Source organism: Pholcus phalangioides, unplaced genomic scaffold (genome assembly GCF_987345545.1).
Source record: "Pholcus phalangioides strain wild (caught in Gottingen) unplaced genomic scaffold, Ppha-v1.0 ptg000039l_1, whole genome shotgun sequence".
Taxonomy (NCBI): domain Eukaryota; kingdom Metazoa; phylum Arthropoda; class Arachnida; order Araneae; family Pholcidae; genus Pholcus; species Pholcus phalangioides.
The window spans coordinates 21925604-21944252 of record NW_028301625.1 but is presented as its reverse complement, the minus strand read 5'-3'; the positions used below and the strand labels follow the sequence as shown (position 1 = coordinate 21944252).

General features: G+C 31.9%; 1 protein-coding gene across 8 annotated transcripts in view; it reads left to right on the top strand.

The window, feature by feature from the left end:
* Window positions 1-18649, top strand: part of raskol (Ras GTPase-activating protein raskol) — a 258900-nt gene that overhangs the window by 229486 nt on the left and 10765 nt on the right. For all 8 annotated transcript variants that reach the window (XM_089253806.1, XM_089253805.1, XM_089253807.1 and 5 more), the window contains 9 exons: window positions 1212-1291; window positions 3515-3577; window positions 5472-5587; window positions 7702-7850; window positions 9634-9709; window positions 9797-9887; window positions 13522-13641; window positions 16173-16513; window positions 17147-17633. In XM_089253806.1, coding sequence (XP_089109932.1) covers window positions 1212-1291; window positions 3515-3577; window positions 5472-5587; window positions 7702-7850; window positions 9634-9709; window positions 9797-9887; window positions 13522-13641; window positions 16173-16513; window positions 17147-17633 — 1523 coding nt within the window. The remainder of the gene's footprint in view (window positions 1-1211; window positions 1292-3514; window positions 3578-5471; window positions 5588-7701; window positions 7851-9633; window positions 9710-9796; window positions 9888-13521; window positions 13642-16172; window positions 16514-17146; window positions 17634-18649) is intronic.

Here is an 18649-nt window from a genome sequence, read left to right as displayed (position 1 = left end):
AAAAATGGTCAAATGATTCTTTCCCTTTCTAATACAGAACATTAGGTAAGACATTTCCTCTCACCAAAGGGAAAGAGAACCTGTGTTAAAGACAACCCTGATGGGAAAATTCTTTTTTGTGGTAAAAACACTGGTTTTGCTCCAATACTTTTGGAAGGGGGGAGGAAGGGTGCAGAATCACTCCCAAAAGCAAAAATAATGTGAAAAAGAGAGTCTATTGTAAATGTTTCATTAAAGGTGGATATCCTCTCTCATATTGGCTATATTAACTAGCCTGGGGTTATATTAATTATTGGCCATATCAACTGTCCCTCTCATAATTCACTTGAGTCTGTGACCATTATTTTATTAGTGAAGTTAGAAAAACACCATAACTATCATACTTTGTTCCTTTTACTTTTCCTGAGCAATGCTGAGTATTTTGCTAGTTTTGATATATAACAGAAAAATTCTCAAACTTTTTTTTCAATTAACCTCTTTTGTCTGAGGATATCACTCTCTGCTATCCATACAAAGGTTTTTAACAGCTGGCTGATGCGAAGATATATTTAGGAGATAGAGAAGAAAATTCAACTATTTTTGCAGGAAATTGAATCCACATCCTTTCACTTACCTAGGGTGTTTACCTGGAAAGTGAAAGGACTTGGATTCGATTCCCCACAAAGGCAGTTGAATTTTCTCTTTCCTAAATATATCTTCACATTGGCCAGCTGTTAAAAACCTTTGTAACCTCTTTTGAATTGAAACGAAAAGCATACCAGATTTTAAAAAAAAACACTAAACTCAAAGAATGAATCTAGTGATTCTGCAGATGATCTTGTTATAATTAGAAATATTTGCAACATTTGATATGCTGAGAGGGGTAATGAATGTGAGCATGCAATAGGGAAACAGATTTTTTGTCTTGAAACGAATTCCTTCTATGTGTTTTATTACTGTAGTTTGGAACTTTATGCTCTTTGATTACTCACTGCATGCTTTGCCACTGAAACACAAAATTAAAAAAATCATTCAATATAAATACACAAAAATAAAATTATACGCCTTCAATAATAAATTTATAATGTCCTTTGTCATACACACTTCTTAAAGTTTTCATGTTTTTGGAATTGTGTTTAAATTTATTTCCACTTGAGAAAGAAAATAATTTTATTATAAAAAATTATATAACCTTTTAAAGACATTCTTTTCTTCTCTTCTTGTTTTTAAAGGCGATTTGCATCTGACATTTCGAGGAAATTCTCTGGCAACAAAAGCAACTGAAGCCTATATGAAGCTTTTGGGGGATAAAGTATGTAGTTTTCTAATTTTTTATTAAAAGCTAAACTTTTTTGTTTCTATTTTATATAATTATGTAAAAAAATCAACTTTAAAAAAGAAAAACACAGATTTCATGGAATAGAAATAGATGAAATTAATGTAAATCTGATAAAATATTCAATATACTTGTTTGTGTGCATCATATACATCATACTATGTCCCACAAAGATAGGCAATTTTTAAAAAAAATTGAATGTGTACTTCATTTGCTATCACAAATCTTAAATATGAATCCCATTAAAAATTTAGAAAGTGTTTGATTTACACATTTAGAAAAATGGCCAACAGTTCAAACATGATGGAACTTGAAGAAAAATGTCTGGTTTCTTATACTTGCACATACATTGATTCTACCAAAACACTTTTATTGATTACTTTTTTAAGTTCGGCTCTGCTTATGGGAAGTTATGGTATGATAAATTAGTATAGTAAAACTTGTTTTTAACAGAACCTGAATTAAGTGGAAACTGGTCTTCAACAGAAAAAAATCTTGGTCCTGTGATTTCAATGCCAAAATTAATATTAAAAACCTAGATTAAATGGAGCCTGTCTAAGGTGGAAACAGAATGAAAAATTCTACCCTCTCAGCAGAAAATTTCAAACATAATGAGTATTTCATGACCAATAGACCAAAGGATCATACAAAATGGTACAATGCTCTACGAAAATTTTTTTATGCAATCTCTGCTTACCAATATGTGGGTTCTACATCATCCACCCCCTACATTAACAAAAACTGTTTCTATACTTGATGCTGTGATATTAATAAGCCATACATTGTAAAGCATTTGCTTTCTGAAATTGTAACAATTTTTTAAAAAAAAAGTAGGCTATTCTATGGGACCAATCATTGCAAGGGTTGGATTTCCAAATAATATGCAAGACTTACAAAATTGCATGCAAGCTACTTTCCATGATTTCAGTATTCAGGATTACATAAACATAGATGACAATGTACACTCTCTAACTGAACATGACATGACAAATATTGGTACTCTCATTGAACATGTTAAATAAAGTCAAAAAGAAGAATATTAACATAAGATGAATGTTGTCATTTTGAAAGAAAAACAGTGTACAGTGTTATGTATAGATGCTGTCAAAACCTTGAAAGAACTGCAGCACTTTGCTTTATATCACAATGACTCAGTCATGTTTAGTATTTCTGAAGCAAAACTGTTTTCTGAAAGTCAGATAGCGAAGGGCGTGTTTGAACTGCATATTAAAAACTCTTATTGACTACTGAAAAAAGATAAAAATTTATTTTACTTACAGTACTGTTTTTAATTTTTCATTCTGTATTGGGAAATGTAAATAGTTAATGTATGTAATAATCAATGTGTGCACTGTATATACTGTAATGTTAAAGTAAAGATATGCATGTATTTTTAATAAATGTATATCACATATCAAGACAGAAATAATTTGTAATTATAGAGAAAATAATGTACATTATTTTATTTATTTTTAAACTATTTACTTAATTTTCAATTTATTTTATTTCAATTTCATACAAGATTGTTACATAACTTTATAAATTATGTCAATTGAACCTGTATTAAGTGGAAACCCATATTCAACAGAAAAAAATCTTGGTCCCTCACGATTCCATTAGACAGGTTTTACTTTATTGTACTTATTATACATAAATTTATATTATTAAAGTTATTATATTATAAAGTTCTCATATTTGTATGTTCATGACATAAAATTATAGAAATTTTTCTCATTGCATTAGTCTTCATTTGGTAGTATGATTTCTGCTCTTAGTCTAATGATAATATGCAAATTTTGCTTCCCTGTTACAAAAGTATTACCAGCAGACTCAAAAACTGCAAAACACTTTCACTTCAACCTTACATTTGCTGACTGTCGATTTGAAAAGTAGATGGTGGTACCAATGTGATACATATCATTTACAATACAATAAACCTATGCAAAATGTTAGGCAGTAGGCATAACTTGCAGGCATACTATTAAATATTCTAATGAAATCTAATTATATTGAAATGTACTTTTCTTCGATTGGTAGTGATTGGGGAAGGAATAACACAAAAAATAACAATTTTCACTAATATAGAAAAATATAAATTTTTTATTAATATTTTCCTTTTTTCAAAGATATGCAAAATATCTAGTTTTTTTTAATTATTATTCATCAAATAAAACCATCGTATTTTTTCATTTCAATCAGTACTTGCAAGAAACCTTAGGCATGTTTCTTAAAATGGCTTTGGATTCTTCTGATGATTGTGAGGTTAGTAAAATATGTTTGTGCTTATGATAATTTATTATATTAACCTTGATTATGTATTCTGGAACTTAATTCAGTTTGTTTCACCTTTCAAAATTGTATTTATCACAACTTTTTTTTTATTTACCATATTAAACTAAATTATAAGATGAGGCTGTTTTAGTAAATTTATGTCTCTAAGAAAAAGGTATTATCTTATATAAGAAACGGTGTGTGTGTATGTATGCATGTGCCTATCACATGCCCATATTGAAATGGATAATTTTATTTATATATCCCCCATATAAAGTCTCATGATCTCATCGACTGATGATATCCATCAATCACTGCAGAAAATAAACACATTTTATTTCTTTAAGTAAGACTCCTTAATTCTGGATCAAGCTGTAATCATAAACAAATCCTTTGAGAACCACCAGAAGAGGCAGCATAATGAAAGCATAATGCAGTTGTTAGTGTTAGGTTGTTCCCGTCTGACAATCAGAAAAATATCAAAAAAGCAAACAAACCACTATCCTTATAGTTGCTGTCTCACTGGATTAAAACAGCATTAGGTCTCGAAAGCCCAGAAACTATCACACTACGATTTCGAAACATTTACATTTCAACAGGCCCATCATTTGGGGGGTGCCTCCCTGGCTTTTGAAAATACATTAAAAATGGTATATATATATACATACATTGAGTACGTGTTCTTTGCCCCCCCCCCTGAAAATGTTGAAATGACGGCCCTGCATTTCAAACATTTTTGATGAAATTGAGGATATTTTATGAGGAAAAAGAAGCAACACACACATATATATATATATATAAGCAGCAGTATTCAAATTATTTAGGTGTGTGTGGTAATGAGTAAATTTACAATTGTGATCACTGTAATGTATACAGCAGTGATTATATATATGAGCATATATGCACAGCAATAAAGCTGCTACCTCACACATCATAGCTTTTTTTCAATTTCTTTTCTTTTGATGATGGTTTACCAATTCCATAATATTTGTATCATAAGAAAAGTCTTATATTGCCTTGCAGTCAGTTAAATTTAGTTATTTTTGTTTTTATTGAAACTGTTTCATATTCATATTTATGTCAATATTTAAAAAGATATATTAAAATAAAGGATCTAGATTTTCTCACCCTGTATTGTTAGGGTGCTTAAAGAACTTTCTTCATTTTCCTATATTATTTGTGTTTTTTAAGCATTCATGAAGTAATGGACATGCAGTGGAACTTCGGTTTACAAGCATAATTTGTTCTGTGAATATGCTCGTAATTTGAAACACTTGTAGTTTGAATCAAACTTTTCCTTAAATAATGGAAGCTCAAATGAAGATTTGTTCCACAACCATTCCCCTCACTCCAGCCATGATTCATTTTTCAAATATACAGTACAGGTTCATTTATTTTTAATTATTGTATTTTTTGCTTATTCCATATTTAAAGCTGGAGTATTTCTGGAGTAATAAAAAAGAGCAATGGTCCCTTAACTTGTCAAGATGGCCTCACCTACAGAAAGAAATTTAACAAATTGGCTTTTTTTAGTTGTGATCACAGGAGCTCAACAGACAAAGTTAATACACAGAATTATAGTACTCATCTAGGAGTCTTTGGCATGTGTGCCACTCTTATTATGAGAAATATCTTGTTTATCAAGTTGAAATCTGTTTAAAAATTTAAAAAATATATATTATTCTTGCAAGGCATCCCTCGTTAAGTGAGTCAAAATTTGTTTTACATCTTTTGCTCATCTTGCAAAACACTTGTAAACCAAGTTACTCATAATCTGAAGTTTTATTGCATTTTTTTATGCTGCTTCATTCAGTTATTCTTTTCAATAAAATTTTTGTATTTGCTATTTACTTAATATTGAAAAAAAATGTTGATTTCTTTCAAGGTTGATCCCATGAAAGTTACAAATAATACTACCTTGCAGCGCCAGCAATCAAATTTGTTGACATATGTAGAAATGGTTTGGGTTAAAATAACGAATTCTGCAAGCAGTTTCCCATGGTAAGTAACCTATTTGGAAAAACATCTAAAGATAACTAAAATACAAGATCTTTTATGTACAAGGATTAGTTTTTTTTTATTGGGCTAACAGTGCTGGAGAAATGTCATGGGGCATAGCCAAACAATGCCATTTATACCACACGTTAGTAACATACCTGCCCTGCTTCAGAGAATTTTCTATTCCTATTACATGTGCAATGATGACAAAAACAAAAAGACTTGTGAGTGAATGGTCTAATGATAAGAAAGTAGTTAACATTCAGATTGAGTGTCCTTCATTGAAAACTTTTCCCAATTTTGTTCCTGTTTTGTAAGACAATGCAGACTTGCATGACTCTTGGAATCCTTAGTGATGCTGTAAAGCTGCACAACATCTCACTCATTCAATTTTTAATCCGACAGACCAGACACAACCCAGGCTCTGTCCCTCCCGGGATATAAGCCTTTTACCCTTGCGGGTTGGGTCGCGCTGGGGAACAATTTTTTTTTTTTTTTTTTAATCCAGCTCTGCTGTTTCTGTTATGAAACATTGTGATTGTGCTACTTGTAATACTACTAATTTACTATGTTAGATCACTCGCTCACAATTGTCTTTGTTCTTGCCATTATTGCATATGCACTTGTAGTGGGAAGATAGTTAATTACATGTGGTACAAATGGCATTGCCTGCTTCAGTTACTTGACATACATATAATACTTTTGCTACTATTCAAAATAAATAAACCTTGTGCGTCAACTAATCATTAATGGCGATCTTATGGATTTGTTCTCATTATGACAAAAAATGATTTTTTTTTTAAACTTTTGATCCAGAACATAATGCATTTTGTGTTTAAATAAACACTTCTTAATAATTTGATAGACTAAACTTTGTATGCCAATAAACTATTATCAATTTTTTTCTGTATCTCTTAGAAGTTATATTTGAAGAGAACAATGCATAGAAGATAGAGGTATAGAAACACACTATATATCTGTATGCAGGCACACATTTATGATTTTGCTGCCCTTCTCATGCTGATCTAATTTTCTTGACAACTCACATTCCTCAGATTTGCCTCCATGGGCCATAGCCTGCTTAGCCCACATCCCTGTAAATAAGAATCTGTCTTTGAGTAACTCTTGGTAACTCCCATGCTCACACATTCTTTAGGGAGGGGGGACTATACAAATTTTGCGACCACTCATTCCTCAAATTTGCTGCTCCTCCAAACTTGTCCCCCTGGGCTATATTCCACTAAGCCCTCCTGTAAATATCCACTGCCTATATGCTAGAGATAAAGGGTGTCATTCTATAAAAGGGAAATTTTACAGGAAAGCCATTTTAAGACTTTTTTAGTAAGTCTTTCTATGGAGCTTTACTTATTTTATAAATGCAAATACAAGACCACAACAGGCAAAATGCCCAGCAAAGTGGCTGAGAAAAAGATGCCCATAACAAATATGGCTGTCATATATTTTTAAAATACAGTGAACCAATTAAAAATGCAATCAAAGTAAACATTTCTGTTATTCATTAAAATAGGACTACCTATATGTAGTGTAATAAAATTACTACAAATTAATAGCGTTATCCCAATATTGATGGAAATGGACATAGTGCCCTTCATCTCTGGCATACAGATATAATGTATAGTTTGATAATGTTGATACTGTAATATAATTTTTATTCTTTTTTATTTAATTGTTTTCTATTTTTATGTATGTCACAAATTACAGCTGAATCCTGTTTTAACGAATGCCATTAAAACAAAAATCTCATTTTAACGAACACTTTTCTAATCCCTCAGATAAGTTCACATAGGAACAATGCAAAAACCTTTAATTTTTTTATAACGAAGTGATTTCTCCGGTCTCTTGGAGCTTGTTATAACGGGATTTGGCTGCATATAAAATTTTGACTGTCCATGGATTATTTTTGTGCATTGCCAAAAGTCATTCATCCAAAGAAATTGATAGCATGATAATTCTATTTTTTTAATTACTGAATAATATGATATAATTCAACATAAAATTTTATTGACAAAATAAAAATGCAGGTTATTCAGTATTTTACTTATCTTTACTAACTTTCGTAATTAAATACTAAAGCTTTTTGCAATGTCAATTTTCAGTGAACTTCAAGATGTTTTTCATGAGTACCGTAAAAAACTTGCCAGTATTGGAAAAGAAGAGTTGTGTGACAACCTAATCAGTGCATCCATTTTTCTTCGTTTTCTTTGTCCTGCAATTCTTTCGCCTAGCTTGTTCAATCTTTCACAGGGTAAGATTATTATGCATTATAATTTTTAGCTACTGTATATATTTTGAAACTTGGTTATTTGCTTAGCAGATTGATCTGAAGAGCCATTTGTTGTTTTGACTCATTTATGTTTCAAATAAACTGAGTTACCATTGCAATTATGTGTGATATTCTGGAAACCTAAGACAAAAAATATAGGAAAGTGTCTTTCTTATTGAGTATATTGTTGATAAAAAAAGACTATCTCTCTCTCTCTCTCAATGCATATAGTATACACAATCAGAAAAGAAAATAGACCTTTATCCAACATCATTAATTGTAAAATATAGGAAATGCATTACAATATAGCAACATTTATTATACATATTTATTATACATATTTTACTGAAATTGAGTTGTAAAAAATTATATAGTGTACTCTCTCTCATAAAATTATTTATTTATTATAAGCATACATTGATACAATTAGTCATGCATACTTGCCTACTACTATGGAAGTCTGTAGTTTCTACAGATTTCTACCATAAAATACAGAATTACCATGAATCGTAAAAAACTACAGAAGTCCATTTTTTTCAAAAGTATTAGTTTTTGATTGGAAATTTCTCTGAATTTTTCTATTATCCTATCGAGTGCAAAATGATGTTACGCCAAGACCATATCTCCAAAGAATAAATATTGAGCTAAATTTAAAATCAAGTGAAGCAACCTTGTTGTTGATAGTCGTTGCAAAGTTGTTTTTTGTTTGGCTGTCTTCATAATCTACCAGTTGAATCTCCCCAGGTAGGCCCTTATACCAAAAAATGGTTTAATTGCTGAATTACAAACAAAAAAAAAAGCAGAATTTTTTTTTTTATCAAGCTTCTTCGTAACATTTTTCTTGAATAAATTTCTACAAAGAAGGCGGAAGAGGGATGTTGATGATGATGAAGCAACCTGTTCCAAAAAAATCTAAGAACTTTCATTGATTTAGTGAGGAATATTCACGGCAAACAGGCCCAAACCAAAACAAAAGGCTATTTTAAATGTCTGTCAGAGGTGGGGCCTTCCTTTCTCTCCCCCCCCCCCCATCTGCAAGCATTGCCACTATGGCGAGGCTTGGTAGTGTTGTAGTCTCTATATTTTATACTGAACAATCAGAATGGTCTTGGATTTTATCTGAAAAAATGAAAACACTTCACCTATTTGAAGTATTGTTTTTACATATATATATATATGATTTTTTAAAATCTGTTCATAAAGCATTGTTGTAATCAAGTATTGTAAGTATCTATTTCAAAGTAAATTTCAGTGCTCTATTTTTAGAATAAAACAGACAAATCATTTTGTAAAGTATTTGTTTGTAATTAATAAATGACAAAGTTCTCACCTATAGTTTCAAATAGATTGTAAAAAAACAAGAAAATTTAATTATTTGAGTACATAGGAGTCACACTGTTTCAAAAATATGTTGCTATTTGATTTTGATACAAGTTCAATAAACTCTAGCAGCCTTTGACATTTTCTATAATCAGTCCTCTGTTCAAAATCGAAAAATTTTGAATTTATGGAGAATTAGAACAAGTTTTAGTTTTATAAAATTTAGATAATGAAGATATGTATAAAAAATTTGCCCATTAATTTTGTATGCTTATTCTGATTTTTTTTTATTTGAGAATTTCTTTATTGGTTGTAAAGTTAATTTCAACAGCAAGTTTTAAATAAGTGAAATAAAACAAATTTTTTTGTTTAGATAGTTCCGTTAATTCATATTAATTTTATGTATAAAACGCTGTGGTTTATATTGATTATCCCAATTTTTCAGAATATCCACAGGGTAAAGCTGCCAGAAATTTAACTCTTGTAGCAAAGACAATACAAACTTTGGCAAATTTCACAAGGTAAGTTTGCAGTTTTGAAAATGACGTTTTACTAAGAATGTAACTAATGTGGTAGCAACTGATAAAAAAAAACAATTTTTTTTATAGGTTTGGTGGAAAAGAAAGCTTCATGGAGTTCATGAATGGATTTGTAGAGAAAGAATGGTCAACAATGAAATCATTCTTGAAACAGATATCTGTAAGTTTTTTAGCATTTAAATTTATGTTGTGTTTTGTAAGGGGAAAAATGATTAAAGTCCGTGAGAAACGAAATGATTCAAAGCATTGACATTTTGATCAGTTATGCTAAGCTAAAAAATACATGCGAGTCTCCATGTAACAAAGTCTCTTCGTTTCATTGAAACATTCAATTTATTGAAAATGCGTAACTGAAATTATGTAAATTTAACATGTTTAGAAGAAAAAATGGTAGCTATAATTTTTTTCAGTAAATACTCTGGTGTTCCATTTTCTTCTATGACAATTTCTTAAAAATCTCTGAAATTAATGTTTTTTCTTTTAATGTTTAATATGTTTTGTACCTTTAAAGCATCTGGAGGATTTAGGTTCTATTTCTTGTTGTATTTTTATCAACATTTTCCTTCTAATTTCTCGCCTATAAATATTCTTTTTTTTAGAGGAGGCACTTGAAAATTTCTTTTTTGAAACTGCCTTGAAAATGAATTGGCTTGGGAGTTATTTTTACGTTTTACGCATTATAATTCAGAGGTGCAGACATGAATAAAACATTGGGAAGGGGCTGAAATTTGCCAGTCGTCCTATCTATACAAGACTCAAGCTCATACACAGGAGGGAGAGCATTGCATTATGCATTTTATATTCATTAACCCCTCAAGCCCAGAGGAGATTTAAATGAATCTCATCTCGTAGGTCGGAGGAGATTTAAATAGAATCACAGATTTTCACAGGGGTTAACTAAAAAAATTATTACTTTTAAACTAATCATCAAATTAATTTGAAATATTTTATGTTTATAAAATAAGGTCTTGTTTATGATAATGCACTCATGTCCATAAATTAAGGATAATGCCAGCTCCGGCAAATAAAGGTTCAGAAACAAAACAAACGTTACTTATTCATAAAGCCCATTTATTAAACAGAAGATTAAGAACAAAAACGATGGTGTATGTATGGTACCATTCATAAAAACTACGATTTTTGCTCCCTGGAGCAATTGTAAAAAATATCTCCTTTACAAAAACTTACTGTTACATGGTTGGTATGATGGTTAATACATTGTATGTCTCCCATGTGATGAAATACAGTCCGTACAACGCCTAGGCATGCTGAGTATCAAATTATCGATGTGATCTTGGGGAAGATCACTCCACTCAGCAAGCAATGCTCTCCGAAGTTCCGGTACACATGTATGTCCCACACATGCTCTATCGGATTCAAGTCAGGTGAGAATGCTGGCCATTCCATACGGGTTATATCCTCAGATTCAAGGCATTCGTTTACGATGTTTGCTCAGTGAGGATGAGCGTTGTCATCCATAAACACAAATTCTGCGCCCATGGCACCCCTAAACAAACGTACATGTTGTTCCAGAATGATGTCCCGATAAATTTGGGCTTTCATGGTTCTGGTTTGAACATGCAGATTTGTTCTGGAACCCAGTATAATTCCACCCCAAACGAGCAATGCTGCACCACCGTAACGGTGTCGTTCAATGATGATGTCTTGGTGATAACGGGTACCTGGCGTTCCCCATATGAAAGTCCGATGTGAATCAGACTGCAAGCTAAACCTGGACTCATCGGAAAACATCACACAAGCCCACTGTGACGATGTCCACATTGCATGTTCTCTACTTTAGGCTAATTGCTGCCGACAGTGAGTTGCCGTGAGTGGAACACATCGGACAGGCATGCCAGCATATAGACAAATATCTCCCAAACGTCTGTACACGGTTTGCCTTGAAACTGTGGTACCCGTGGCTGCAGATAGCTGACGAGACAGGTCGGATGCTGTGCTCCATCTGCTTCTTTTGGCAGTTACTGCCAAATACTGGTCTTCATTTGGCGTTGTAACTCGGGGGCGACCTGTACTGTAACGTCTACTGACATTTCCATTATCTTGGAATCGTTGCCAAAGCCTACAGATGACACTTTGGGCAATTCCAAGTTCCTCAGATACTTCCATCTGAGTACGCCCACATTCCAGGTGGCTGATAATTCTACCACGTAAAAAATCATCCACATGCGTCCTCTGTGTCATAACTATTCACTTATGGTACTGAGCGCCTTACAGAACTCTTGTGAACAATTTTACTTCTTTGCCACCATTCCTTATATACCCTTTTTTACACTCTTGCCATTGTGACGTACTATCGGCATCATCTGGTGGCTTCCTGAAATTTGCATATCATTCTTGCAGATGTGTGTGATAATTCTACAGGTGAAATTTTTACTTTAGATTTCGATTTCCGTGTGATTCTGAATTATCCTTAATTTATGGACATGAGTGTATATAGTATCACTTGTATTACTTAAAAATTTATATGATATTTTCTTTTGTAAAATTGTTTTTTCACTCCTATGGCTGCCAAAAATCTGGTTTGTAACACAGCCTCGTGGCTGTAACACAGAACTACTAACTCAATTATACAGATAATTTTAACTCAAAGGGACTTAAACATGCTCTTTATAATAATATCTTGGATTGTCACGTGCTAATCTGCAAATGTTGATCACTCACAATAAAATATGATAAATGGAAATATTGTAATAGTTATGATTTTACAAAGCCACATTATTCCTCTTTTAAATAATAACAAATATACAGAGATTGTGAAATAATATAATGGCTTAAGAAATTGAGTTGGACGGCGCAATGTACTGGGTGCATATGATGGCGACGTACAGTGATTTAATTGAGCGTACTGGATATGTAAGACAACGCTTAGGGTTTAATTATATATGGGGCTCAGCATCCCTTATGAAACTTATTGGGGGCTGCGAATAGCCTCAGCACCTATGTTACCACTGACACAGTGGAAATAACCAAATTAAGAATGCCACATCTTTTTTCAAGAAAACTTTTCCGATTTTTGGCAGGTGATAGTGCTCTCCCCTCCAACTCAGAATATTTTTCTTTTGGTTTATTGTTCTCTATCTTTTTATATTATATATATACTGTATAAATGTTCTTATGTTACCTCGAAGGGAACAAATGTGTATTTCAAACACCATCTCTCTCCATCTGTTATCTTTGTTATCAAAACGTGAACAAAAGCTGACAGTTGACCCTGAGGCAGTTGATCTGATAGGTTGAGGGGGAAAAAGAAACATGTTTTTAGGAGAGGAAAAGTTACAAAGTATCTGAGATCCTTGTTGCCAAAATAAAAAGCATCAACTTGGGTGAGATATGTTTTAAATGCTGCTAAGAGAGAGAGAGAAGGTCAATGTATCCTGTATCTTTTTAAGTGAATAAAATGGAACTGAATATTTGAGAGAAAATTTCAATATAGAGAAATAATCTTCAGTAAAAATTAATACAAATTATATGACCATTTTTAACATAAAAAAAATGTTTCATAGAAAATTATTTATCAAACAGAACGAGAGTTCATTACATAATGAGTCTACTGTAATTGTAGTATTTATGTATTTATAAAAATATTTTCTGTAATAACATCTCTGATTAGAAAGTTTTAAACTAAATCAACAAAAACATTTATTGTATTTTAGTGAGAATTATTTTTCATTCATCACTTTTTATTATTTCTTTTATATTTTTATTTATATATATATATATATATTTTTTATTACTTATATTTTTTTATTAATCTTTCCCCCCCCCCTTGGCAGAGTCCATCTTCCAAAGACTTTCCAAAAAAATCTGATTTTGATGGTTATATTGATCTTGGTCGAGAACTAGCAGTCTTGCATAACTTGCTTACAGAAAGTTTATCAAAAGTTAATCAGAAGGTGAGTTGGAAAAAATGTAACACACTGTCAGTTTCCATCAATAAGTGATTCTCATTTGAAGCATAATGTATTTATAAAAATATTTTATGTAATAAAATCTCTGATTAGAAAGTTTTAAACTAAATCTACAAAAACATTTATTGTATTTTAGTTCTGATAACTGTAAGAGGTGACTATTTATAATTCTACATAGTCTTAAACACATACACAAAAAGAGTGAGCAAGACAGTATAAAAAGAAAAACTTAGCATAATAAATAATTATCAGACAAAAAAAAAAATCTATATAATATACATAAATAATAAAATTATAGACATTAAAAAAAAATAAATAAATGTATACCAGGTGTACAAGTATGAAATGCGGATTTTTTTTCAAAAAAAACACGTTAAATTCGGAAGAATGATAAAAAGTGCTTTATTCAAAGTATGCTCCATTGCTTGTTATACATTTCCCCCATCTTTCCTAAAATTTGTGAATACCACGGCAGTAAAAATCTTCCCCTTTTGCTGCGAACTATTCATCGAGCTATTTTTTCACATCTTCGTATGAACCAAAGCGCTGCTGAGAAAGTGCGTGACCCATCAATGCAGACAAGTGGTAATCGGAAGGAGCCAAGTCTGGTGAGTAAGCCGCATAGGGTAGAACTTCCAGCTGAGTGCTTCCAACGTGCCGCGAACCGCTTTTGCCGTATGTGATGGAGCAGTGCACATTGACCATTGAACATTGTCAAGGAGCATTTCACATTGTCATGGGGCATTGCGATTGGAAACAGCTTATTGACTAACGCCCAATTGCTCTGAGAGTTGTTTTTGTGTCTGTGTAGTATCATCTTCGTCCAACAATGCTTCCAATTCCACATCATCTTTTTTTTTGGCGGTTTTCCATGTTCCTTGTCTGCAACATCGAAGTCGCCACTTTTGAAACACCGGAACCATCATTCACACGTATCTTGCGATGGAGCATGTTCACCATAAGCTTCTCGAAGTAATCGGTATGATTCAGCAGCAGTTTTCTTCAAATGAAAACAAAAAAATTAATGCTGTCCGCGAATGCTCTTTGTTCAGTATAAGTTTCGACATATTGAACACAACAATACAACACTATGCACCCACTTTTCCAATTTATCACTCGTGCGCATCTGACACTTGTTGATGACACAACAAGATGGCGCAGTGTCAAATCTTTATAGCACAAACTGCATTGGTGCACCATCTGTTTTCTGAAATTCGCATTTCATACTTGTACACCTGGTAAATAGACAAAATAATATGATTAGACATTATCTTAATAAATTAGAGTATTAAAAAATGTTTCACTAAAACTATTAATACAAATAGAAGGCCACAGCAGGTAAAATTCCCAATGAAGTGAATGAAAAAAAGATGCCCATAACAAATATGGATGTCATATATTTCTAAAATACAGTAACCCAATTAAAAGTGCATTTATATAAATTAAAAACAATATATACATTATAAAATATAATACGTTGCCCATATAAAAATATTTATGGTGTCTTATCTAAGAATGGATAGCTTCTTGATTTACCTCAATATGTTTATCGTATTTCTTTTTTAAAGAAATATGAAATTTATTATATAACTTTTATTCTTAAAAATTTATTCATAGTGAAATTTTTCACTATTTTTGTTCTTACTCATTAAATAATCTTATAATTATGGCTTTCTCTGTGTGCCTTTCACTTCAAAACATTTTGATGAAATATTTTTATGTGAAATTGTTTGCTAAAAAAAGTAACTCCATAACTGCTATAATTTTTACAAAAAAAAGGAAGAAAGAAAAGAGCAGCAATTGTTATTTTTTCATCTAAGAAAGTTCAAGAATTTCATGATATATTTTCGTTTTAAAAAAAAAAGCATATTGAAAATAATTTAGAAAACTGTATTAGTTCTTATGATAGATGATAAATAGATAATGTTTGTAAGCCGCTGTGGTGGTCGAGTGGTTATAGTGACAGACTCACGATGCGAGGATCCGGGTTCGAACCCCACAGTGGTGGTCGGCTGAAGTTGGTTTTCTGTGGTTCCCAACTTCAAGGCGCAAATGCGAGCCAATCTCCCCGTTAAAAAGTCTCGCCACAGAGAGCAACAGTCCTACAACAATAAATCATTCAATCATAACACTTCACTCATAGTTAGAAAAACTAGTGGCAGATGACAGCACTACACATAACAAGCATTACAGAGAAACAACAAAACTTCACGTCAGGTTTCAGTACACGTACACTCACATTTCCCGCATGTACCGATTCGTTGGGGGGTTCCGGGGGGGGGGGTGTGTGGGCGGGGCACATGTGTGGTGTAGTAGTAGTAGGTAGGGCCTCCAAGAAATGGCTCGGGGATCCATGATGTTCTTAAGTCAGCCACCTCGTTGGGCAATTAGCCTGTTGTGGCGTTGTATTTGTATTTGTCTAAATGTATTCTCATTTGTTTATCTCAAAATAATAAAATTTATATTTTTTTTGAATAATTATCTTTTTGAATAATTTTTGTTTATTTTTTTTTCAGTGTTATTTTGATCAAATTGATAAGCTTCAACATATATTAGATTGCATCTCAGTTGCTTTGTCTCAGACACCAAATACCAGCACAAAGATTCCTCTGTCCTGCTTGCAACTAAAAAATGAATCAAAACTTTCTTGTTCCAGTATTAACAACAGTCAGCTGCAAACAAGTACAAAGGATTTTGTTGATTTACACAGTTCCAAGAGAGAAGCTGTTCAAACTTTTGTTTCTAACAATGAAATAAAAAACAATGAGTATGAATATCATCTCTTTGCTTCTTTGAATACTTCTGAGAAGGAATCAACGCCCGTGATACATTCAGTCAGATCAGCTACCTTACCCCGGTATGTTTTGGCTTCATTACTCCCTTTATTAAATTTATTTGTTATTTTTCAAAATTGAGAGGATGAAACAATATTTTTAGAACAAATAAAAAACATAAATTTGATTTTCTCAATATATTGTACACCCACCCTGAGTTGGCCTCTGGCTACACCATGAAACGTCACAATGAGCGATTCTAATTATCTTCTTTCGGTAAAAGGTCACATAAAAGGAGCAGGTTGGTATTTTCCGTTCATGTCTTTTGCACTATTTTAGAGTGAGTTTTTTCTTCCCTTTTCCCCTCCTTAAAATGAACCCTTCCCCCACGCGTCAAGGTCAGAGGCCAACTCAGTATGGGCATACAATACCTGTCACATATCTTAACTAGTTATAGTACTAACTGCTGTTTGAATATTTGCTGAGCATATGAGCGTGCCATTCATGAGACTTTGACATTTACTCCTTTCAAAATTCTTGCCTTTTAATGTTTTTTCCTTATCTTTCATTTGCTCTTATTTATATGATATATAACATGTTAGAGCAAATTAATGTCCCAATTAAAAATATTAGTAAAGCAGATGTGTTTTAATCATACTTTTAAATGTTGATGTGTGTATGGAATCGGTTCTTAACCCTTGTTTGGTTTATTACAGAAATGCATACCTGATGGGCAGTTCTAAAAAAGCAGCTACAGACTTATCTACCTCTGATGATTATGTTCTTTATAGTGCTCTTGAATCTGAACATTACAATAACAATGGCAAGGAGCAAGAGTTGAATTTAAAAAATACCCCATTATCATCAAAACGAGAAAAAAACACTGCCTCTCAACTCACAAAATCATGCATATATGGTGAAATTTTAAATAACAAAACTGCAACTGAATCTATAACATCTAACACACCTCATATTGATCTGAAAAAGAAGGTTGTGAATGAACATAAAAGTACAGATACAAGTTTAAAGAACACTGTTTTCAAGAACATTATTGGACCTACATCTAAATTACTAACATTGGATGAAGATACAGAAGTATTAAAGAAAAAAGATATTTATGATGTTCAGGATGAAGATCCTGCCAATTCATCTGGAGAAATGGAGGTCAGCAATGCGAAAGGAAGTCAAATTTCTATAGGACAGGTGAATTATACTTATCAACTCATTATTTAGATGAAAATAGTTTACTCACTATAAAATGTTACAAATTGACTATACAGCAACATAAATCAAAATTAATCACTTTTAAAAACTATGAAAGTGATAGGATCATTATTGTGTAAAAGTAGATGCTATTCACTAGAATTTTTTTTTTATTTACATTGGTGTTTTTTAGTGAATTTCAATACATTTTGAAAAAATATAATGATATTTAAAAATAAACTGAAAAAGAAAACAAGTTATACAGTCAAATCCTGTTATAACGAACTCTAAGGGACTGAAGAAATCACTTTATTATAACAAAATTTTGCTATAAAAGAATTTAAAATTTTACGAATTTTAACATTCATTGAAGCAAAATTTGTTGCAGCGGAACTTGATTCTAAAGAACAAAATGACTTGTTTACATTCTAGATAATAGAAAGAATGAAGTTAAATTTCAAAAATAACTCAAAGCAACTCAAATCAGTTAGGAATTGAATTTTTTGGATATGTTTTACTTGTGAATTATTTGCGTCAAACATTTTTTTTTTGTACAAGTATTGTGGAAGCTGAGCAAACAACAAATCTATGCAAATTCCAGTCTTTTCTCATGTGAGTGAACTGGTAACTGGCACATTTCGGGAATAAATGCCCTGAAACCCCATGTATGCTTCTTGGAAAATGTTTTGAAAGAATGTCCTGTAAAGACAGCTATATCCACATCTTGAAAATTTGAAAGTCTCGTCTTTTTCTATAGGATCTTGTTTGAATTTGAAATCCCAATCAAATCCAGTTTATGTTGAAGCTGTATTTTAATGCTGCATTGTTTTTATTTACTTCAGCATCATCTTTGGAAATGATCTTGAGTTTTTATTTAACTAAAAACTGTTTCCTTTTGAGGCCATTAATTTGGAAACAGAAGTTAATTCTCTGAAACTGGTTTTACAGGATTACTTTTGGAACATTCTACACTCTTTTGTTGATTTTCAGAAACTTGCTTTTGAATTTTTTATGAC